The 25,384-nt window shown below is 35.7% G+C and overlaps 1 protein-coding gene across 1 annotated transcript; it reads left to right on the top strand.

Annotated features, from left to right (window-relative positions):
- The first annotated feature begins 10,912 nt into the window (after positions 1-10,912).
- LOC137825552 (uncharacterized) lies at positions 10,913-25,147 on the top strand. The gene is made up of 14 exons (XM_068631244.1): positions 10,913-11,089; positions 11,267-11,391; positions 11,539-11,659; positions 11,759-11,823; positions 11,946-12,059; positions 12,258-12,332; positions 12,807-12,845; positions 12,925-12,996; positions 13,161-13,274; positions 13,845-13,916; positions 14,019-14,055; positions 22,566-22,678; positions 24,023-24,229; positions 24,785-25,147. Exons 1-14 carry the CDS (start codon positions 11,014-11,016, stop codon positions 24,860-24,862), a joined length of 1,308 nt encoding a protein of 435 aa, XP_068487345.1. The 5' UTR covers positions 10,913-11,013; the 3' UTR covers positions 24,863-25,147.
- Positions 25,148-25,384: the final 237 nt, after the last annotated feature.

Raw genomic sequence — 25,384 nt, 5'->3', positions numbered from 1 at the left:
GTCAAAGTGTTAGGGAGATGTAAGATGTTATTGAAGTAACACATGATAACACGAAATAAGTGAAAAGAGTAAGAAAGAAAACTGTCCTGACCGGTCCTCGGTCATCGACTCAAAGGCTGACCTCAGACATCGCACATCAGTCAGTCTTTGAGGTTGTTACGCTAAGCCTGATGTTGGAGATCGATATCAGACCTCGCCAGTAAAGGGAGAAGATCGAACATCGGTTGTCGGGATGCAACGGAAGGCCCCGTAAGGTGGGCCCTAGAACTTCGTTAAGATAAACAGTTAAAGACAAAAGATATGTGTGAAGCCTAAGTCACGAGGGATCCATGCACGTGGTGTGTATGACGCATGAAGGCGCAACACCATGAATAATCCTAGGAGGTGTGAGGGCCCATTAGAATTAGGGTTTTTGCATGCATGGCACGTGGGTACTTAGGGCACCCACGAAACAGATGGGGCTGGATATTAGGTGCACCAAGTTGGTACCTAGGCGGCCACTCTGATTATATGTTGCACTCCAGTTTAGGGAAGTTCATGTGCTAGATACGCTAAGATTACACAATAACGGCACAAGGACATTCTCCAACGAACCCTAGACATTGGTAACAAAATAGAGGGAAACCTTAGTTTCAACCTATTTAAAGGGTGCTAAGAACCCTAACAAGGTACGCAGTTTTTAAGAATGAAGCTATTCTATACACTTAGTGTTCATTGCCCTAATACTGACTTGAGCGTCGGAGTGCAAACGGTCGCTAGGGCGCCCCTTCGTCTTTGGAGGTAAGAAGTTTCTTGACAGAGAAGACACGATGTTGAACCAAGTGGTGTTCAAGCTTTGAAGAATCCAAACCCTTTGAAGGATGTTGAAGGCTTGGTTGTGCTTGCTGTTGCTGAGCTGTCTTAGTTAGGATTTGGGGTAGTTTGAGTTTTGTAATCCACTCTGTGATTGAATCCAAAGCATAGGCATTCTCAATCTTTTTAAAAGAAAAGTGTTTTTCAAACTAAGTGAAAAACAACCGATTATTTTGTCGAAACAACCGATTGTTTTATACTTAGATGTTTTTAGAAAATATTGAAAAATGTTTTTCAAATGGTTGAGCTGTTAAAACCAAAACAACCGATTTATTCGAGGAAACAACCGATTGTTTGTTTTGGTACCATAACAGAAAAACTAGTTTATCTTTGACTGAGCTTTAAATGTTTTTAATTGATTACGCTCCAGTCTTTAATGCTTTGACCAATCTTTTAAATGCAATGAATAAGTTTGTTAAGATTTGATAACAAACAATATCTTTGAATATATTCAGAAAAACAGATTTGAGTAATAAGATTTTTGAACACAAGTTTTTGAGTTTTTCAATGAATTGAGATTGCTTAGAGATTGAGATTGATCATAGTGTGTGAGATAGGAATTCTGCTTGTATTGATTTCAGATTTACTTCTGTAACAAGTGTAATTCTTGAATTCTGTTAAACATCTGCTTCTGTGTGTTTGCTGAGGATTGCTGTGTGTTCTTGAGGGGATCAAGATCAACATTCTTAGTGTTGGTGTGTTGGCCAAGAGAAGTGTGTGTCTTGAGGGGATCAATGTCACTTTCTTGGTTGTGGTGTAAGTGATCTAGGTGTGATTGCTTAGTGGAATTCCTCAGTAGTCTATGAGAAGACTGGATGTAGCTCTGGGTTTAAAGTGAACCAGTATAAACATCTGTGTACATTTTCTCTATCCCTAACTCTTTAAATTCAGTTTTGATATTTGTTTACTGGTATAAACAACCGATTGTTTCTGCGAAACAATAGATTGTTTTACTAGTGCAGTGCTTTAAGCTTTGTGTTTTGAAAAACTGAATTCTAAATCAAGGTATTCTCAAAGTAATTTTATTGCAGGCCGAAAAGATTGCGAAAACTCGCTTTAAACAATTCACCCCCTCTAGTTTAAAGCCATATATTCTAACAATTGGCATCAAGAGCTTGGTTCTTGAAAGTTATTCAAGTTGATCCAAAATCTTTTTTCTATGGATGGAAAACAATCTTCTGAGGAAGGTGCTTCAATCTACAAACCACCTTTATTCTGTGGATTGAATTACCAATACTGGGAAGCCAAAATGAAAATCTTTGTGGAATCTATTGATCAAGGAATTTGGGACTCAATTGAGAATGGTCCTTACATTCCAAAGTTTAAAAAGAATGGTTCTTTCATAGCAAAAACTTGGTCTCAATGGACCAATGATGAATGTAAGATGGTCAAGCTTGATTGTACTGCTCAAAACATAATAGCTTCTGCACTAGATACTAATGAGTTTTTCAGGATATCAAAATACAAAATTGCTAAAGATATGTGGGACACACTCAAGGCTGCTCATGGAAACAATGAACCAAAGGAGGCAATGTCAAAGAGTCAAGCAAGGAGAAAAAGAAGGCAAAATAAGAAGAGCCTCAACCTTTGCTTCATGGCCAGAAAGGAGGATGACTCAAGTAGTGTAAGTTCATCAAACTCCTCAAACTCTGAAAATTATGGTCAATTACTTCAAGCCTTTCAAGAAACGCATGAAGAAGCCAACCGATTGGCCCTCTTGAACAATCGGTTAAAGGAAAAGAATAGCTGGCTTGAAAATTGAGTAAAAACACTGGAAGAGGAATTAGAAAATTCAAAAACAGATTTTGAAAACCTTGAAATCATCTACAAAAACTCCTCTTGCAAGTGTGATACTCTTGTTTGTGAAAATTGCGAAAATCTTGAAAATAAGGTCCACTATCTTGTTAAAACTGTGGATAAGTTGTTTAAAGGTCAATCCAATATTGAGAATGTCTTGGCATCTCAAAACTGTGTTTTTGGAAAAGCTGAATTAGGTTTTAATCCACAAAACAAGCAAGATAGATTTTCAAAATCATTTTCGAAAATGCTAGAAAAACAATCGATTGGACCATCGAAACAACCGATTGTTACATGCTTTTACTGCATGAAAAGAGGCCATTCTGTGAGGTTCTGTAAAATCAGAAAATATGCTGTTCCTAAGGGTTTTATGAAGTGGATTCCTAAGTGTAATAAAAATTTAATTGATGAATGTAAACCAAATGGACCCACATTCATAAGGGGACCAAATCTTTGTACTTGAAAATCTTTTTTGTAGGAAATCTTGGAGGAAAGCAAGCAACAATGGTACTTGGACAACAGATGTTCCAAGCACATGATAGGAGATAGATCAAAGTTCCTGAGCATCTTCTTTAAGCAAGAAGGATATGTCACCTATGGGGACAACAACAAAGGAAGGATTCTTGGGAGAGGATCCATAGGAGACAAAGACATCTTGGTCATCCATGATGTGCTTTATGTAGAAGGCCTAAAGCATAATCTGCTGAGCATTAGCCAACTATGTGACAAGGGATATCAAGTGATGTTCAAGTCAAACACATGTGAAATCTGTCTACCCAACACCAAAGAGGTAATGTTGGTAGGTAAGAGAGTTAAAAATGTGTATCTTCTAGATATCTCTTCACCATGTTCAATTGGATGTCTTCTATCCAAGCAAGATGAATCTTGGCTTTGGCATAAAAGAATTGCTCATATTCACATGAATCACTTGAACAAGTTAATTTCAAGGGATCTTGTGATTGGGCTACCAAAACTCAAGTTTGAGAGGGATCACATTTGTGAAGCATGCCAAAAAGGGAAATAAGTGAAAAGTTCTTTCAAAATAAAAAATGTTGTTTCTTCTTTGAAACCTCTTGAACTTCTTCACATGGATCTCTTTGGACCCTCAAGAACTATGAGTCTTGGAGGAAATTATTATGCTCTTCTTATTATTGATGACTTTTCTAGGTACACTTGGACTCTTTTCTTGGAATCAAAGAGTGATGCCTTTTCTGCATTCAAGAAGTTAGCAAGAAGGTTGCAAAATACAAAGAACAACAACATAGGTTCTATTAGAAGTGATCATGGAGGATAATTCCAAAATGAGAAGTTCAGCAAATTCTGTGAGAAGATGGGAATTCTGCATAACTTCTCTGCTCCAAGAACTCCACAGCAGAATGGTGTGGTAGAGAGGAAGAACAGGTCTCTTGAAGAGCTACCAAGAACAATGCTTAGTGAATCATCTCTTCCTAAGTACTTTTGGACAGATGCAGTGAGCACTTCCTGTTATGTGATGAATAAAGTACTTATAAGACCTATTCTGAAGAAAACTCCTTATTTACTCTTCAATGGAAGGAAGCCTAACATCAGTCACCTCAGAGTCTTTGGCTGCAGCTGTTTCGTTCTCAACAATGGAAAGGAAAATCTAGGGAAGTTTGATGAGAAAGCGGATCTTGGCATCTTCATAGGGTATTCACGCACAAGTCATGCATATAGAGTCTACAACAAGAGGTTGATGACTGTAGAAGAATCAGTTCACGTTGTCTTTGATGAGGTAGATCGCAGAAACAATCAAATCCCAAAGACCAGTGCTGAAGAAGATGAACAGAGCATCAGTTTGGAGAAGCTGGAAATCTGTGCAGAAAAACAACCGATTGATTCGCAAAAACAACCGATTGAAATTCTGCAACAGAGTGAGCTGGCCAAAAAGTGGAGGATTCCTAGAGATCTATTAGTGGAAAACATCATAGGGCAGATAAAGGAAGGTGTCTCCACACTTAGCTCCATCTCAAACTTCTGCAGGCACACAACTTTCGTCTCTCAAATTGAACCAAAGTCAATTGACGAAGCTCTCAAAGATGAGAAGTGGGTTGAAGCTATGCATGAAGAGTTGAATCAGTTCGCAAGGAATGAGGTATGGTTTCTTGTCCCTAGAACTGATGAAATGAACATTATTGGTTCGAAATGGGTTTTCAGGAACAAGTTAGATGAAGATGGTGTGATCACAAGGAACAAAGCAAGGCTAGTTGCCAAGGGCTACAATCAAGAGAATGACATAGATTATGGTGAAACCTTTGCTCCTGTTGCTAGATTGGAGGCTGTAAGGCTGCTGCTGGCATTTGCTTGTATGAGTAGTTTCAAACTCTTCCAAATGGATGTCAAGAGTGCCTTCTTGAATGGCTACATCAATGAGGAAGTTTATGTAGATCAACCACCGGGCTTTGAAGATCATAAGTATCCCAACTATGTCTTCAAGTTGAAGAAAGCTTTGTATGGACTGAAGCAAGCTCCAAGATAGTGGTATGAGAGGCTTAACAACTTTTTGCTATCTCATGGTTATGAAAGGGGAATGGTAGACAAGACTCTCTTCATCAAAAAGTCAAATGCAGAAATAATTCTTGTGCAAATCTATGTTGATGACATCATCTTTGGTGCTACACAAGATAGTTTGTGTGAAGAATTTGTGGCTGCAATGAAAGGTGAGTTTGAAATGTCTATGATGGGAGAACTGTCTTTCTTTCTTGGATTGCAGGTTAAGCAAACAAAGGATGGGATCTTTCTATGTCAATCAAAGTATTGCAAGGAGATTCTCAAGAAATTTGAAATGGAGAGTTGAAAAGAAGCAAGCACTCCAATGTCATCAAGCTGTTACATGGATCCTGATGCTGCTGGAAAGAATGTAGATCAAACAAAATACAGAGGATTGATTGGATCTTTGCTTTATCTAACAGCTAGTAGGCCGGACATCATGTTTGCGGTGTGTCTATGTGCAAGATATCAAGCAAATCCTAAAGAATCACACTTCAAAGCTGCAAAAAGAATTCTGAAATATCTCAAAGGAACATCATTTGTTGGGTTATGGTATCCTTCTCACTCTCAAATTCATTTAATTGGTTATTCAGATTCTGACTTTGCAGGTTGCAAGCTAGATAGAAAGAGCACAAGTGGCACTTGCCACCTTCTTGGCTCAACCCTAATCTCATGGCATAGCAAAAAGCAAGCATGTGTTGCTCTCTCTACTGCTGAGGCTGAGTATATTGTCGCTGGGAGCTGTTGTGCACAGATTTTGTGGTTCAAACAACAACTTACAGACTTTGGATTACAAATCAGCAAGGTTCCTTTGATGTGTGATAACACAAGTGCCATCAATCTTACTAAAAAATCAGATTCAACACTCAAGGACCAAACATATTGAGATAAGACATCATTTCATCAGAGATCATGTAAACAATGGGAACTATGAAGTGAAGTTTGTGGAGACCAAACTGCAGTTAGCTGACATCTTCACGAAACCATTACCAAAAGAGAGGTTTTTCTTCCTAAGAAATGAGTTAGGTATCCTTGATCTTAATAATCTCTCCTAAATCTGTTTTGATACATGCTAAAGTCTATTTGTGAAGACAAATAGGGGGAGAATTAATTAGTTCTTGTATATCTTTATCTGAAACTGTATAACCTGTTAAAATCTCTGATTTAAAGCTGTTTTCTGCTGCTGCTGATAGAAACAACCGATTGTTTCGTGTAAACAACCGATTGTTTATCAAGTTTTATGCTTTGAATGTATAAAAATCTGACCTGCTGCTGTAAGAAGCATTGGTTAGTATAAATGCTATTTTTGCAGGTACTGCTTCAGATTCAATCAGATCAAACAAAAGCACCAGGAATTTGTCTTCATCAAATAGGGGGAGATTGTTGAACCAAGTGGTGTTCAAGCTTTGAAGAATCCAAACCCTTTGAAGGATGTTGAAGGCTTGGTTGTGCTTGCTATTGCTGAGCTGTCTTAGTTAGGATCTGGGGTAGTTTGAGTTTTGTAATCCACTCTGTGATTGAATCCAAAGCATAGGCATTCTCAATCTTTTTAAAAGAAAAGTGTTTTTCAAACTAAGTGAAAAACAACCGATTGTTTTGTCGAAACAACCGATTGTTTTATACTTAGATGTTTTTAGAAAAGATTGAAAAATGTTTTTCAAATGGTTGAGCTGTTAAAACCAAAACAACCGATTGATTCGAGGAAACAACCGATTGTTTGTTTTGGTACCATAATAGAAAAACTGTTTTATCTTTGACTGAGCTTTAAATGTTTTTAATTGATTACGCTCCAGTCTTTAATGCTTTGACCAATCTTTTAAATGCAATGAATAAGTTTGTTAAGATTTGATAACAAACAATATCTTTGAATATATTCAGAAAAACAGATTTGAGTAATAAGATTTTTGAACACAAGTTTTTGAGTTTTTCAAAGAATTGAGATTGCTTAGAGATTGAGATTGATCATAGTGTGTGAGATAGGAATTCTGCTTGTATTGATTTCAGATTTACTTCTGTAACAAGTGTAATTCTTGAATTCTGTTAAACATCTGCTTCTGTGTGTTTGCTGAGGATTGCTGTGTGTTCTTGAGGGGATCAAGATCAACATTCTTAGTGTTGGTGTGTTGGCCAAGAGAAGTGTGTGTCTTGAGGGGATCAATGTCACTTTCTTGGTTGTGGTGTAAGTGATCTAGGTGTGATTGCTTAGTGGAATTCCTCAGTAGTCTATGAGAAGACTGGATGTAGCTCTGGGTTTAGAGTGAACCAGTATAAACATCTGTGTACATTTTCTCTATCCCTAACTCTTTAAATTCAGTTTTGATATTTGTTTACTGGTATAAACAACCGATTGTTTCTACGAAACAACCGAGTGTTTTACTGGTGTAGTGCTTTAAGCTTTGTGTTTTGAAAAACTGAATTCTAATTCAAGGTATTCTCGAAGTAATTTCATTCCAGGCTTAAAAGATTGTGAAAACTCTCTTTAAATAATTCACCCCCCCTCTAGTTTAAATCCATATATTCTAACACACGGTTCTCAAGTAAGGATAGAAGGGCCAAAGTAGCCGTTGGAGTCAACCGGCGAGGCGAGTCAACTGGCGAGTCGAGTCAACCGGCAAGAACAAAAACCCCAATATAGTAATGAGGTGCTTAGGATGCTACTAGGAGAAAGAGAATCTCCGATGTACATAAGAGGTTCACTTATATGGTGAATCATCTTATAGCTTGGGAAAGAAATCTAATAAAAAGGACTTGACAATTAAAATGAATGTAAGTCCTTAAAGAAGTTTGATACGAGACAAAAAAAATTGAGAACAAAATTCAATAAGCCCATAAAGAAAAAAAAAATATGTGGCATGGCAAGATAATGCCTCAAGTTATTTAAACAACACAAGTGAAAGTGACAAAGAAGCAAATATATGTATTATTGGAGATCTTGAATCTTTTGGAAACAATGTAAGTGATTTTTATTTTGTTCTAAAGTCAAATTATGATCAACAACTTGATGCATTTAATGAGTTACACGAAGAAAGTAAAAAACTCATCTACTATAACAATAGAATCAAGGGTGAAAATAAATGGTTAGATAATAGGTTGAAACTTCTAAAAGAGGAAAATGAAAATCTAAAAATTGATTTGGATACATTAGAAATGGATTACAACAATTCCTCTTGTAATTGTTTCACAAACCGCACAAGTAAAACCTCTCAATTATGAATTTTGTAAGGAGCATTAAAGTAAAATTGAATATCTTTTGTGAATACTTGCAAAATTCAAATTGAGAAGGTGAAACTTGGATATTGTTCTCAACCCTTAAAAGTGCGTGTTTGATGAAATACGATAGAATCGAAAATACTCAATGAAGAAAGAAAAAATATTTTAAGAAAATTTCCAACTTCAAAAAAACCTTCCAACTAACCTTTAATCACTTGCTTTTATTGTAAGAAGGCACATGCATAAAATATGTGTTACATGAGAAAGTTTGGTGTTCATAGTGGAAAATACACATGAATTTCCAAAGGAAACCTCAAAGATACTAACTCCAAATGATCTAAAGTCAAATTGGGTACCTATTATATTTTTTGTTTGCCTTTTAGGGTATCTGAAAAGCCAAAATATCATTATGGTACCTAGATAACAGTTGTTTGAGACACAGTGTTACATACAAAGAAAAAAGTTTAAGAGTTAGAGATATTAATAGTACATCCTCCATAAGGATTCAAGATGTGTTTTTGGTTGAAGGATTGAAGAATAATTTTATGAGTTTAAATCAACTCAGTGAAAAAGGATTGAAGGCGAAATTTGAAGTAAATTACTACATAATTCGTTATTAACATTGTTATAATGTTGCATTGATAGGAAAAAGTCACAATAACATTTAAATGTTAGACTTGGTCATGCATCTTTCAGTAGCATATCATGTTTGTAGTCAAAGGAAGAGAGTCCACGGTTGTGGCATAAAAGTGTTGCCCATATTCATATGTCTCTTCTAAGTAAACTCATCCCAAAAGGGATAGCATTGGCTTGCCAAAACTCGAATTTGAAATCAACAAGAATTTGTGATGAATGTTCAAATTGTGGTGCTTAAGTTACCACACTAAGTAGAAATAATAGCACCTTGATTATCAACTATATCTTTTGGCCTAGTAGTAAGCGCTCAACCCAAAAATTTGTATCAAAGTCAAGGTCTTGTGGCAATTAACAAGGGAGGGATTGTTGCAGGTTACAAAAATTATCTTGTGGCAGAGGCTAGGTGACTAACTCATAATTAAAACATGGTGCTTGAGTTGTTGTGCTCTTAGGTAAAAAGAGTTACACATTAACTATCAACTATAACTTTTGTCTAGTGGTAAATGCTTGATCCAACACTTGTAACCAAGAACATGGCAAGACTAGTTGCATTAAGATACAATAAAGAGGAAGATATTGATTATGATGGATATGCCTCTATTGCAAGATTGAAAGCAATGTGAATGCTTCTTGCCTATACGCTTTTAGTGAACTTCAAGCTCTTTTAAATGAATGTGAAAAGTTCATTTAAAAATGGCTTCATAAAAATGGAAGTGAGCTAGAGCAACATTTAGGTTTTGCTGACTTTGAATTTCTTAATCATGTGTATATATAATATTCACAACTCTATATATTGTATCTCGACTATGATATTTAATTTATATTGTGTTCTTATCAATTACTAAGATAGAGTGAGTTTCAAGGAGTAAAATTGTTACTTACTTGTAAATATTTTCTAAATATTTAAATGATTAATATCTCTAATTAGATAAATTAAAATAATTATTATCTTTATTTTTTTTCATTATAATTAAGAATTATAACTTTATTTGTAAATATTAATGATTTAAATTAAAATACATCATGTATTTATTTCATTCAATTAAAAAACAGAGAATTTTTAATCTTTTACATTATTTTGTTATTTTTATTTTTAAAATAATAACGAGTTTTTTTTTTCATTTTAATTTTAAAAAATAACGAGTTCATATACTTTGCCACCTCTAATTTTGTCCAGGTTTGATTTTTTTTTTGCTTTTGCTATTGTTGATTCCTTTTGCAATTCTTCTATCTCTTATTTTTATTTCAATTTTTCAGAACCCCTTTACCTTATTCGGTTTTGGTATTTATAGGGTTAAAAACTTGTTCAGTTAGATAATTTGAGTTCCATTAATCCATTAATTTGAGTGCCTCTTATGCGTCTCAGGAAAGAAAACCATAAAAAGGGTGTAAGTAATATCAATTTTTTCTTATTTAAAAAAATATCCAAAATTTATTTTTAAAAAATAAAAATAATTACAGATTTAAATCATTTTTTATTTAAATTATGAAAATTATTTTGGTTTATTTTTAATTTCAAAAACAACAAAATTAGAGAGAAATTATTATTGTAAAAAAATATAATATTAATTTTAAAAAATCTAAATATGGTGTTTACAGAGTGTTTCATTATATAAAAAAATAAACATTTAAAATTTATAATACAGAATTAATATATGAATTAACTTTTATTTATATTTATATTTGTTCCTTTTTATCATATAATTAACCATATTAAAATTTAGGAAATATACAACCCCTTTATTTTTTGGACTACCTCCAAATAGTGATTTTAAGGATCTCCCTTAAGGCACTCTATTAGATGATATTGTTTTCTTTATTTTGCAATAAATAAAAAAAATAATATTAAAATCTGACCATTTTTTAAAAAAATTGTAAAATAAAAGAAAAAAAAGAAACAGTTATAGCGAATGCAATATTATCGGTGGAGAAGAACGGCATTGAGAGTTTCACAAAAGTGGTTGCTTGCTGCTGTGTAACATTAGCCGCAGCAAGAGAAGAGGAAGAGACATGAAAGCCCCTTATTCTCTTTTCCTCAAAGGCCATGCCTTTCCTTCCTCTCTTTTTCTCTCCACAAACACCAAACGTAAGTATCGCTTCACTCCTTCAATTTTGTTTACTATTTGTTTCACCCTTCATATCTTAATTGGACCTTTCCATGCTATAACTATAGCTGCAGTGAACTTGAATCTGTTATTTTGTTGGGTTAGTTTGTGTTAATACACTTTAAAGAGCGTTGTTTGCAATTGGGTTCATAATGCAGGAACACCTAATGTAAAAATGCACCCCATTTGGTACTTGTGTAAAGCCATCCAAACTAACTCATATGAAATTTCCAATGGAAGCTATCATCCCACTGTGCAACACCCAACAGAAAAAAATACAATGGTATGTGAGTATGTAGTATGAGTATATTGCTTCTGTATTATGTATGATGTATATATGTATGTGAATATTCCACTTAATAGTGTCTTTGTGGTAATTTGGAAGAAAAATTTGCTAGTTTTACTGTTTGAATGGACTTTTGAATTGTAGGAGAGGCCTTCTAGGAAAATTGAATCTGTTGGGGCATTTCAAAAGTTGCCCATAGTGATGCCATCAATTGACATTATTGGATCGGCACTGAGAAAGGCGAGGAGGGTTTCTGCAACAAAAGGTTCTTGACTGCAATTACGTTCTTTGTTTCCAGGTTGACATTTGTGTTTACATCTTAAACCCTGTGGTTGACATTGACTTTAGTTTGCTTAAACTTTAGGAATTGCAAACATTGCAAAAAGGGAGAAAAACAAGGGTGCAAAGCAACTTGATGCATTGATGAAAGTATGTTCGTCCACGTCACTTCTGAATATGTCATGCTTTGAGCTATAATGTGTATTTCAGTTTCTACCGTCCAATTTATAGAAAAAAGAATGTATCAAAGTTAACGGCGCTGCTCTTGTTAGGAAATAGCTGTTCCCTTGAGGACTTATGTGGAGAATTTTCCGAACAAAACATACCTTCATCCTTATGAAAGATCTCTGATTGAGCTGACTCTTGGAGATGGATACTATGAAATGGTATGTTAGTAAAACAGCATTGCAGCACTAGACATGTTTTATAACTTCCACTAGTGCATTCCCTTTGTTATTACATGACATATCTTATCATTATTTATCATTCCCAAGGCTGCATGGATACATACTTTGGATGATGGCTGCATTCATATAAATTGTTATTTTATACTTTGTCTAATTTGTTTTTAATTTTTTTAACAGGTGCTTCGGAAGGTAGATGGTTTAAGGAAGAGAGTAGTATCTGTTGGAAAGGAACATGCTTCATTTTGTGCTAAGGTTTATTTAGTAATTCACATTTGATTTTGTTCTATTTCTTGGCTGGATAATTATGTAGTTGTCATCATGCTGCTTTGAATTGTTATTTTAACTGATATTTATGAAGTCTTAGTAGAAAAATTTGGAATATTTTATGCTAGGTGTTGATGTCAATACTATTTTGTTCTTGTTGAAGGTATGAAATATTGTCTTCCCAATGGCAAGATTTTATGCTATTTAACATTTTCGAAAATGAGATTTTTATATAATTTGTATGGTCTTCATTGCTTCATCCTTAAAGTATGAAGCTTGCTTATGTCACTATTTGTACCATCATGTGAGCCTCAGCCTGTTATTTTAATGAATTGAATTCTTTCAGATGGACTGTTCCATTGTCTCTTTACGTTATCATCTTGTTAAATTGGTGATTTCTTTTTTCATCCTTTGCTTTGTTAGCTTTGTTAACAAGATTGATTTTATTTCATCTTGTAACAGTCTTCAACAAAGCGAGAAGCAGAGGAAAGGTTGAGTGAGGTGAGGTGTAGATCTTTTGAGGAATCATCTGCTTCCTAGTTTTTCTGAAGATTTCAGTATGTGCCATGATTTTATGCAGGGTCTTAAGAAAATTGAAGAGATTTTTGCTCAAGAAAGAAAAGTTGTTGATGATTTGTTAGACATAGCCAAGGTATTCTGCATTTTCAATAAATGAAATGCTTCTTTGGTTTTGTCTGTGTGTTACATCAGTGTTAACAATTTGGGTGACCTGTGAAATTTAATTTTTGTTTTCTCCAATAATATTCCATCCGAACTTAATTTATATTATCTATCTGATAGTTATAAATGTTACAGACTCTCAGAGCAATGCCGGTAATTAATTTGGAAACACCAACACTCTGTCTTGTTGGAGCTCCTAACGTAGGAAAATCTTCTTTGGTCCATGTGCTCTCTACTGGCAAGCCTGAGGTATGCAACTAAATGTTAGAATATTTCTTTGTTAAAATTTCATTAGGCTCTTTAAAAATCTGAGCTTGAATGGAATTTTTCATCCTACTAAGTATCCTATCAATGTTTCCAATAAATCTACATCTCTTTCAATTTCCTTCTTATTGGTCTGCCTAAAAGATTAAATATGCATATGGTGATCAATCAGCATACAACCACCTTGGTTAAAATTGCTACTAAATGATAAATATTTCTATTTTGTTACTTGGTTTATCTGTGACCATTTCCAATGGTTATGTGCTGGTGGTTCAGAAATGTTCGAGTGCCTTATGTTATAATTGTGCTTTTTCTTTCTCTTGTTTTTGAAGGAATGGTTTCTACTAGATTGTGAGCTAGCACTTTGTATATATAATTTCCCTTATTAATGTATATACAGTTAAGTTACAAGGATCCTAACTAGTCATATGTACAGCCGATACTAAACTAAGTAAAATCTTGACATATTTTGCTTCACGCTTAAGCAAAACTTTTAGTTGCTGAGTATTTAAGATTTGTCACCCTTTCTCCTTTCCTTTCTACATAAAATTTCAGGTTTGTAACTATCCCTTCACAACAAGAGGAATTCTTATGGGTCATATTATTTTTAACATTCAGAAGTTTCAGGTTAGTAAATTTGTGATTTTTTATTTTCTTTTTAGCATTTTTTTTTTCTCATTGTGAACTGCAAATCATGCAGGTGTAATTTTATACCTTGGATGTCTGTAGGTAACAGATACTCCTGGCCTGCTGAGGAGGCATGATGGTAATTAACATTTCATTTGTTTGTCTTAGTTTTCTAGTAGTACTTATTTTTCTTATTTGGTGAATGTTATATTTCCAAAGATTTTCTTAGGGAAATTTCTTTTTAGTTCACAACTGGTTTTAGGTCAGTTTTTCTAAGGCGGAAGGGTATGGTACAGAGGAGTGTGGACAGTGACGTCAATTTCCATTTTTTCCTTATAAAGAATTATGGGAAATGTTGTATTGTTTAGGGATGGTGGTAGCAGGATCACTTGGTTAGTTGGGGGAGTTGTTCTAGGCCAGAAAGAAATGAGATTTTTCCCGGTAATTTTGATGGCAAAATTCATGAAGTTCTTCTTGAATTATGTAAGAGATGGTGCGGAAGCTATCGATGTGTGTGTGCAAGATCCTCCTAAGAGTGATGTTGATCTTGAAGGTGCATGATGTGTATGATCATTGGGAGGTTCGGCCAGCCCAAGGAAAGGTGAAGGATGTGAAGTTTAGAGCCTAGAGTTCTAGGGAGAAGCAAAGCTTGGCACAAAATGGCAGCATAACTTTACTCACAATAAACTTGCAAATACAAGGTGTAGGCCTTCCTATTTATAAGCTAAATGGCCGTAGAAGCTAAGCTAATGTCTAATGAAATGAAAGCCAAATGAAATGCAAATCACAAAGCACATGGCACATGTGCTCATGACCGGCCAAACAAAAGAGATTCTAGAATGTTCACTCAATTATGCTTTCTACACTACTCTAATTACTAAGTACCCCTAATGGGCCTCCATGTAACATGTACAAGGCTTTCTCTCTTCCATCCGTGGCTTCATTCAATTGGGCGTGAATGTGCTTAGCCATTGACCTTGTAATTGGGCCTAGACGGTCTAGGCCTCCCCCTAGACGCTCCATGTGTAGCCTCCCCTCTTCACGTCCTAGACGCTCCTTCCTTGAGTCTAGACGCTCATCACGGTCTAGCTTTGGGTCTTGGCTTTCATGGTGGGATGTGCTTGGCCCTCCTCCATCATCCCCTCCCCCTTGGAAAGGATTTGTCCTCAAATCTAGCTCGTCATCGTCATTGGTACCTACAAATGGAGAAAGGTCAATTACATTAAAAGTGTCATGAACTCCATATTCAAGAGGTAGATCCAATTTATATGCATTGTTATTGACTCGCTTGAGGACTTGAAAGGGTCCATCACCTCGGGGACTTAGTTTGGACTTCCTTTGAGTTGGAAATCTATCTTTGCGAAGGTGAAGCCAAACTAAGTCTCCTTCCTCAAAAATTATTTCCTTCTTCCCTTTATTGTTATATTTTGCGTACTTCTCATTTTGTTGTTGTATTTGGAGTTTAATCTTCTCATGCATTTTCTTTACAAAGTCGGCTTTGATGACTCCTTCCTTATGCACAAATTCTTGTGGATTAGGAAGAGGTAACAAATCCATGGGTGTGAGAGGATTAAAACCATATACCACTTCAAAAGGAGAAGCATTAGTAGTCTTGTGAACTACTCGATTGTAAGCAAATTCAATGTGGGGAAGATACTCATCCCAAGATTTATGGTTGCCTTTCATGATAGCCCTAAGCATAGTCCCAAGAGATCTATTGACTACTTCGGTTTGGCCATCCGTTTGAGGATGACAAGAAGTTGAAAATTGTAGTCTTGTTCCAAGTTTGCCCCAAAGAGTTTTCCAAAAATGGCTTATAAACTTGGGATCTCTATCGGATACTATACTTCTAGGGAGACCATGAAGTCTCACCACTTCTCTAAAGAAGAGTCTAGAAATATTTTGAGCATCATCTACCTTGTGGCATGGAATAAAATGGGACATTTTGCTAAAACGGTCCACTACCACAAAGATAGAGTCATGGCCTCTTGCAGTCCTAGGAAGTCCTAAAATGAAATCCATGCTAATGTCTTCCCAAGGAGCATTTGCAATCGGCAAAGGGGTGTAGAGTCCAGGAAGCATTGTTCTAGACTTTGCTTTTAAACATGAGATGCATCTAGAACAATGTCTTTGGACATCTTTCCTCATGTGTGGCCAACAAAATTTTGCTTTTAAAAGGTCTAGAGTCTTATCAACTCCAAAATGGCCCATGAGTCCCCCCTCATGTGATTCTTTGACAAGGAGTTTCCTATGTGTTCCTTAGGGAATGCAAAGTTTTCCCTCTTTAAAAAGATATCCCTCGGACACATAGTAACCTCCTTGCGCTCTATGTAGACATTGGGCATAGATGGATGAGAGTTCTTGATCTTCTTGGTAAAGCTCCCTTATGTGATCAAATCCAAGAATTTGGGCACCCAATTTTGAAAAGAGTGTATGCCGCCTTGAAAAAGCATCGGCTACTATATTGGTGCTTCCTTTCTTGTATTTGATTACATAAAGAAATTGTTCAAGAAATTCCATCCATTTAGCATGTCTCTTGTTGAGCTTGTGTTGGCCCTTCAAATATTTTAAAGACTCGTGATCACTATGGATGACAAATTCTTTGGACACAAGGTAGTGTTCCCAAGTCTTTAGGGCTTGCACAAGAGCATAGAGCTCTTTGTCATAGGTGGGGTAGTTGAGGGTGACACCATGGAGTTTTTCACTAAAATAAGCAATGGGGTGTCCACCTTGCAACAATACCGCACCTATGCCTACCCCCGATGCATCACACTCTATCTCAAAAGTTTTGGAAAAATTTGGGAGAGATAGAATTGGTGCATTGGTGAGTTGAGCTTTTAGCCTTTGGAAGGCTTGCTCATGCTTTTCATTCCAACAAAATGCAACATCTTTTTTAACAAGCTCATTCAAAGGAGAAGCTAGACTAGAAAAATTAGGCACAAACCTTCTATAGAAGCTAGTTAACCCATGAAAACTTCTTACATCACTTACATTTTGTGGAGTGGGCCACTCGCGGATGGCTTTGATTTTCTCGGGATCTACATGCACCCCCTTTTTGTTTGCTATGAAGCCTAAGAAAACTACACTATCTACACAAAAGGTACACTTATCCCTATTTGCAAAAAGACTATTTTTCCTAAGCACTAGAAGAACTTCCCTAAGGTGACTTAGATGGTCTTCTAGGGTTTTACTATACACTAAGATATCATCAAAATAAACTACTACATATTTACCTATACAATCTCTTAAGGTGTGATTCATAAGCCTCATGAATGTACTTGGGGCATTAGTAAGCCCAAAGGGCATCACCAACCACTCATATAATCCAAATTTGGTCTTAAAAGCGGTTTTCCACTCATCACCCTCCTTGATTCGAATTTGGTGATATCCTCTTTTAAGGTCAATTTTGGAGAATAGAGTTGACCCATGTAATTCATCAAGCATATCGTCAAGCCTTGGGATTGGATGCCTATACTTGATGGTGATGTTGTTGATTGCTCGACAATCACAACACATGCGCCATTTTCCATTTTTTTTGGGCACCAACAAGACAGGTACAGCACAAGGGCTTAGGCTCTTTTGAACCCAATCCTTCTCCAACAAGTCTTGAACTTGTGATTCTATCTCCTTTGTTTCCTCGGGGTCAAATTCATAAGTTCACTACTTGTGGCAGTGCATGTAAGTGCTCCTTTACAAAAGATAAGGCTTGGTTGTTCGACAAGAAGCAAATTTTCAAAAACGTTTTCAAGAGGCTTTTCTTGTTGATCAATGTGGGAAGGAACACTCTTCTCCCACGCCTTCCTATCCCTAAGGATTTTCTTTTTTTCTAACGCTCTTTTTTTTTTGTTTTCCTCATCCCTCTTATGCTTCATTTGTATTTGGTCTTTCACCACTTGAGAATGTGGTAAAGGACTAAGTACAAACTTTTTATACTTGTGGGTGAAGGAAATCTCGTTAGTGAGACCATCATGCAATGTTTTCTTATCAAATTGCCATGGTCTCCCTAATAAGATATGACAAGCTTCCATAGGTACTACATCACATAAAACTTTATCTTTGTAGTTCCCTATGGAAAACTTGATTTCCACTTGCTTGTCTACAAGTAGTTTCCCATTTTCAGTAAGCCATTGAAGTTTGTAAGGTTTTGGGTGAGGAACTACTTGTAGCTTAAGCTTTTCCACCATCCTAGCACTACAACAATTACAACTAGATCCACTATCCACAATGAGGGAACATATGTTTTCTAAAACATTGCATCTTGTATGAAATATGTTCTCTCTTTGTGTTTCAATGGATGTGCTAGGGTGATTGTTGAGGGTTCTCCTAATCATAAGCAATTCTCCCTCTAGTGGAGCTACCCTCTCATCCTCTCCCCCTTCCTCTCTCTCACTAGGCTCATCCTCGCCACTAGTGTATTCATCTACACCCTTAAGAAACAAAGTCCTTTGGTTTGGACATTGTGCTTGCACATGCCCTCTACCATAGCACTTGAAACACTTAACATCTCTAGCTCGGATGGGTGGGGTGGAGGTTTTTTTGGTGAAAGGTTTGGTAGGTTCTTTTGGTTTTTCTTATGATGTACTACCCTCCCTTCTAAACTATTTATTGGGATAAAAGTTAGAGTAAGGGCTCACCTTTTGACTTGACGTTTTGCGTAAGATTTGTTGCTCAACTTTAATGCAAAGTTGAACCAAGTCATTCAAGTCTTGGTAAGGTAAGAGCTCCACTCTATCTCTTATCTCAAGTGATAGGCCACTAAGAAACCTAGCTATTGTGGTTTCCTCCTCTTCTCTAATGGATGCTCTCATTATGTAGAGCTCCATTTTTTGTCTATACTCTTCCACACTCATGTATTTTTGTTGGAGTCTTTGGAGCTTGTCCATCAACTCCCTATGGTAGTAGGAAGGTATGTGTCGGCGTCTTAGGGCTCCCCTAAGGTCATTCCAATATGTAATGGGAGGTTCCCTATGAAGACGCCTTTCTCTTTCGAGAGAGGTCCACCAATACATGGCGTTCCCTTGGAAGCTAAGGGTGGCTAGGGGTACCTTACGTTCTTCACTCACCCTATGGCAAGCAAAGAGTTGTTCTACCTTTATCTCCCAATCTAGGTAGATTTCTACGTTTTCCTTACCATGAAAGTGAGGTAGGTCTACTCTAGTTTCCCTTGGCACCTCTTGCTCCCTTTGCCTATTTCTTCTAGGGGGTGGTTGGTAATAGTCATTAATTCTAAGGCTCCCCTCCCCTAGAAACTCATTACTCCTAGATGCATGAGTATGAGTTTTTTTTTGATTTTTTTGATTTTTGTGATTTCTCTTCTTGGGCTTTAGCCAATTCATTAATTTTATTCTCATTCTCCAATTGTCTAAAAGAAATCATTTGTACAGCTTGTGAAACTTCTTTTAATAGAGATTTTATAGATTTGACTTCACTTTTCAATTGACTTTGGAGAGTGAGGAGGAGAAGACATGGCTAAAGTTTTTGTGTATATAAGTGTTTTACCTTGAGGAAATTTAGGAAAGTCAAAGAAGGTAGTTTTCCAGGTAAGGGAGGTGAGTCACAAAGGACTACTTAAGTACCAAGCCTTTGCCTTAGCAAAAAACTATCCCTCAATGTCTTCACACAAAACTTCCTCTTAGTAAACTACTTAAAACACAATTAAGTTGAGAAATCAAAACTTTTTTTTCAATGCAAGAAAAACAATGTATGCTAACTAATTAACAAAGCTAGACGGTTTTAACAAAACTTAAAACAACCACACATACAAAGCGTTACTAATTAAGCAATATAGAAACAACTAAGAACAATTAACAATTGCTAATTAAATAGTTCTATACTAGTCGGCCCTAGGTGAGGCTTCTTGGACACTTTGAGCCCTTGAAGACACACTCACCGTCTAATAACGTAATTAAGAAGTAATTAACACAAATTAAGTTGCAAAGAAATTAAGAAAATTCCCTTTGTTGATCCTCTTTTTGCTAAATGCACTTCCTTGTTGTCTTTGCTTGTTGGCCCTCAAGTGTTTGTAGTGTTTTTCAAGAAAGCTTGATTCGGCCTTGGCTTTGTTTCCCCTTAGAATGAAGGTCTTAATTCTCCAATTCCAGCACCTATCAAAAGACTAGACCTTACCCAAGTCAAGTTTCCATTCAATTAAGCACCAAAGGAGAATAAATTCCATCACCAAATTAGAGGTCAAAGAACAAAAGCAAGAAACAATTTAATTGAATAAAACAGTACCACCAAAAGGAGTTAGATTATGAGAAAGAGGTCCAAGAAATATTAAGCAAGCAAATAAAAGGTACTCAATTAAAGGTAGGCACACAAAAGAATTCCTAAGAATGGCACTAGAATTAGATTACAAAATAAAAAACAGCACCACTGGAAAATTTGTTGTGGGCCAGAAACGTGTTTTTCCCCAATTTATGCTGAGCTGTGTTTTTAAGATATGATTCTGAAATTTGATATGCAAGATATTCAAGATCTTAGCTAAAATCTGGCTTTGGAATCACTCAAAACGCATGCACCATTTTTTTTTAATAAATTTTGCAATTTTGGTGTTCAGTTACGCCAACTGTAGCGCCTCAGATTTGCACACTGATTTTAAAAGATTTATCATTTTTTTTCTGTTGATTCTTTTGAACTAATTCTTTTTTTGTCCTTTCTATAACACTTCAAACTTGCATATTCCAGAGAATCAAAATTTTCCTATGAGTGAAAATATTTTTCTGGAACAAAACAGCCAGCACAGAGAATGTGAAACACAGGGGATTCTGGAAACTGGAAACAAAAACAGCAAGATACCAAAATTTAAACACAATGGAATTTGTGAAATAGAATTTGTGTAAGATCTAAACACAAATAGGAATTCAAACTAAAATTAAAAAGGCACCAAAAGATCAAAGAACAGCAGATTCAAAGCAATTAAAGATACCCAAAATCAAGAAACAATCAAGCCAAATAAAGGACTACTAAGAATTGTTGACATTGTGGATGAACATGACTTGACAAAACATATATGGATTCAGAAATTAAAGACTCAAAAGCATAATATGAACCAAATTAAAAGTGCAATAAAGACTCAAAAGCTTAAAAGAAAACAACAACTCAAAGGTGTATGGAATCCTATCACAATTTGCACAAGAATTGTTCAAGATCAATTGAACAAAGTGCACCGGTTGGATCTTCCAAATAGCACACCAAAACAAATTAAAATGTAAAAAACAGCAAGACAATTATGGAAATAAGATGAACAACATGAAATAAAGAAGAACTAAAAATGAAAAGACCAAAAGCAACTCATCTTGAAGAACCTAAGCTCATGATACCAAATGATGGCAAAATTCATGAAGTTCTTCTTGAATCATGTAAGAGATGGTGCGGAAGCTATGGATGTGTGTGTGCAAGATCCTCCTAAGAGTGATGTTGATCTTGAAGGTGCATGATGTGTATGATCATTGGGAGGTTTGGCCAGCCCAAGGAAAGGTGAAGGATGTGAAGTTTAGAGCCTAGAGTTTTAGGGAGAAGCAAAGCTTGGCACAAAATGGCAGCATAACTTTACTCACAATAAACTTGCAAATACAAGGTGTAGGCCTTCCTATTTATAAGCTAAATGGCCGTAGAAGCTAAGCTAATGTCTAATGAAATGAAAGTCAAATGAAATGCAAATCACAAAGCACATGGCACATGTGCTCATGACCGGCCAAACAAAAGAGATTCTAGAATGTTCACTCAATTATGCTTTCTACACTACTCTAATTACTAAGTACCCCTAATGGGCCTCCATGTAACATGTACAAGGCTTTCTCTCTTCCATCCGTGGCTTCATTCAATTGGGCGTGAATGTGCTTAGCCATTGACCTTGTAATAGGGCCTAGACGGTCTAGGCCTCCCCCTAGACGCTCCATGTGTAGCCTCCCCTCTTCACGTCCTAGACGCTCCTTCCTTGAGTCTAGACGCTCATCACGGTCTAGCTTTGGGTCTTGGTTTTCATGGTGGGATGTGCTTGGCCCTCCTCCATCAAATTTGGTTTTACCAAGCATTGTTATACTGTATAAATGGTTATGGTGTTATGTTTTGTTCGACAATTTAGAGTAAAAATGACTTGAGGGAAAAGGTGGAACCTTGAAACTTTGTAGATGTGAAAATATTTGCTCAGCATTTTACCCTGCACACCGTGGGAAAGAACTATTTTTTTTCATCTTCTGGTAATAGTCATAGATTTGTTAGGAACTTCTATATGTCATGAAAAGAAAGTGGTTTGCTTTTTCCGTTTTCTTGTAGGTGAATTCCTAATTGTTCTGAATTTATAATGCTCTTAATTAACGATTTATTATTATTATTATTATTATTATTACTATTACTATTATTATTATTATTATTATTATTATTATTATTATTATACCGAAGAAGAGTATAGAAATGGCTTTCAAGGGAAAGCCAGGCTGTGGAGACAGGACTTATTGAATATTGACTTGGTTGAAAATTCACAGGCACCTTACAAGTTGGTAGATTATAATACTATGGGTTGTTTGAAGGATCTTAAACCTCCTGTACCTCTTAGTTAGCTCTAATAAGTCACAATTTGTGATTTATGAATTGATTTTTCTATTGATTTAGTTTTCCTTTAATTTGTTTCTCTTGTTGGATATTTAGAGGACAGGAATAATTTGGAGAAGTTGACTCTGGCTGTCCTTTCACACCTGCCAACAGCAGTTCTGTATGTCCATGACCTTTCGGGGGAGTGTGGCACCTCGCCTTCTGATCAGGTGGCTTCTTTGGCAACTGAATTATTAAAACTAAAAATAAGTGTGAAGTATAAATCTTCTTTAACTGGCTATAAAGGTAATCTGTTGCTTTCAAACTTATAATGCAAAAAGGACAATTTTCATTCAAGCGGTTGAATCATGTACTTATCTAGACTATATAGGCTTAACTTGGACTCGTGGCTCCATTAGAATTAGATGCCAAGTGTTTGTGGTCAATTTCAGTGATTCTTTATTCTAATGTATTGTGGGGCTATCAATATTTGGTTATTTATTCTGTAATTACTTCCATGGAAACCTATGAAAGGTATATCTGATAGCAGTCAGAAATAAAACAATAACAAAATTAGAGATGACAAAGTAATAGGGATGGACTCGAGTGAACATAATTTCTATGGCCGGCATTGGATTGTCGGCAAAATGTCACCAACCTATTAAGATCTTTAGCGGAAAATATTTAGTCTGTCATGCTAGTTAAAAGTGGTTCCAAACTTAACATAGGAGTGAATTGAATTGATAAAAAAATTTAAAATAACATTTTACAATTCTTATTTTTGAAGAATTTTTGTTAAAGCTATTTAATGTCATTAAAACTTAAAGGACTTGATAAATGATGAAGAGTACTAACACATCCGTGTTGATAGTATTTAAGATTGCAATGTAAAGTAAATACACTGGAAAATGGATAAGATAGGGATATAGCATGGGATCTGGAGATTTATTTCATACTTTTACCCAGATAACTAATGGTGCAATTTTGTTTTTATCACAGCTCAACATGTGTTTGTTATAATGAACAGTTTTACATGTAGTGTAGATGAAAAGATAGCCATTTGAGGTAGTTGGGAAATGAAAAAACTAGCCATTACAAGCTAAAAAAAGCTCACTGTTTGGGGTTGATGGGCATCTGTTCTTGGTCTGTTCCTTTTGTATTAAGCACTACTTCCTTCCATTCTTGTTTGTGTAGCACCGTGGTTAGTCTAGATTGGGGTAGAAAATTAAACAGTTCAAAAGGTTGGTCCTAAGACATGCTATTATTCTCAAATTGTGCACCACATTGCTGGCTTATGGTTGTCTATGTGTAATTGTGTACTTCAGTTTAATGGAGAAACCTTGCTGGTTGGGTAATTGTTGGCAAATGGAAATTTATCTGTGTAATTAATCTGAATTTTTACACTAACAAAGACTGAAGCTTTTTGGTTATAAATTCTGGTTATTATTTTCATTTTGGGATAAATCAAGGTTGGAGATGGGGTATAAAAAGTCTGAAAAATCAAAAGAATTGTAATCATTTGAAAGTTTTTGTCTTTTGATTAGGCATTCAATTGATGACGGTTGGTTCTGCAGTTTTCAATATACAAAGAACTCAGAGAAAGGTTCACTGGACATTTATGGCTGGATGTTGTGTCGAAATGTGATCTGTTGAGGACTTCTCCTGTGGTCTATGCAACAGATGAGCCTCATCCCTCACAACTTGATCTTGAGAACTACCGGAAATCAGGTCCTGACGGGGCTATTAATGTATCTGTGAAAACAGAAGAAGGCCTACCTGAGGTGAGGAAAATCCATTCTAATTTTCATATTTTGACCTTTATCTCTAATAAAGCTATAGAGTTAGCTAAACAATGACCACATTGAAGCTGGTTTATGGAATTCTTGTGAAACAATAAAAACTTTTGATATTATGTTAGATGTGCTGAAAGTTTTGCAGAATCTCAGCCTTTATAACCACTTTTTTTTTCCTAATAAATCACACTTTTATGAACAGAAAGTTTCTTCAAGGATAACCATATTGGCACTCTTTGTGCTCCATCCCATTTTTTAGTGCATAATGCATCCTTTTGAGGCAACTGCTAATCTCTTTCTCTTTGGTATGATTTAAAGCCATTTCCCTGGCGTGGGTTTGAAATATGCTCAATCACATTATATATATTTTTTTTGAACTAAAATTATGTGTCTTGATAGATTTCAGTGAAATTAGTTAACTGAATTCTAACTGTATTGTTGATTCTGGTAAAGACAGTTATAGTCAGTTAAGAGTTCCCTATTTATAGGTTACTAAGAATGAGCTTATTGATCAATAAGCGTTGTGTTGCTTTTGTTGTGTAGTTGAAGCAGAGGGTGCATGAACTGCTTAATTTGCAGATGGCCAAGATCATAGATACAGGAAACAACCAGGAGAAGTGAAAAGTGCCACTCTCACTTGTGAGAGAAGAGAAGAGAACTTTGAAGATTATTTTTTAAAATTTTGTTTGATTTCAATTGTTTTGTAATTTGACCTTTATCTTTACTTTAGGTGTCTTGGAAGAGCCTTTGGTGTTCTTCCATCTCCTACAAGTTTTCTTTAATTTTCTTATTAGATACACGCTTTAGACGGTGAGTGTGTCTTAAAAGTTCACAAGTGCCAACAAGCCTCACCATTAGGAGTCTTCTAGTTTAAATTTTTGCAATTTAAATTCTTAGTTTTTAAAAGCTTTCTTTTAGTTTCTTTCTTTAGAAAACTCTTTGTTTGTGTTGAAGAAGTTTTCATTAGAAGGAGATTTGTGAAGTGCATTGGGATAAGTTCTGGCTAGGAAAGACTTGGTACTTAAGAGTGTCCATTGTGACCCACCTCTCTTTCCTGGGAATTTACCTTGTGTGCTAAACTCACTTTCCTTCTTGTGAAAAATCTTTTAAATACAAAGCTTAATATGTCTATGTATACTTATC

This window comes from Phaseolus vulgaris, chromosome 8, assembly GCF_000499845.2.
Source record: "Phaseolus vulgaris cultivar G19833 chromosome 8, P. vulgaris v2.0, whole genome shotgun sequence".
NCBI lineage: Eukaryota > Viridiplantae > Streptophyta > Magnoliopsida > Fabales > Fabaceae > Phaseolus > Phaseolus vulgaris.
Note: the sequence above shows the minus strand (reverse complement) of the source record. Positions and strands in the feature narration are given on the sequence as shown.

Coding starts and splice junctions, on each gene's coding strand:
- LOC137825552 (XM_068631244.1), top strand. CDS start 11,014: ATGAAAGCCCCTTATTCTCTTTTCCTCAAAGGCCATGCCTTTCCTTCC. Junction 12,846..12,924: donor CAGAGGAAAGGTTGAGTGAG/GTGAGGTGTAGA, acceptor GATTTTATGCAG/GGTCTTAAGAAAATTGAAGA. Junction 14,056..22,565: donor CCTGCTGAGGAGGCATGATG/GTAATTAACATT, acceptor TTGGATATTTAG/AGGACAGGAATAATTTGGAG.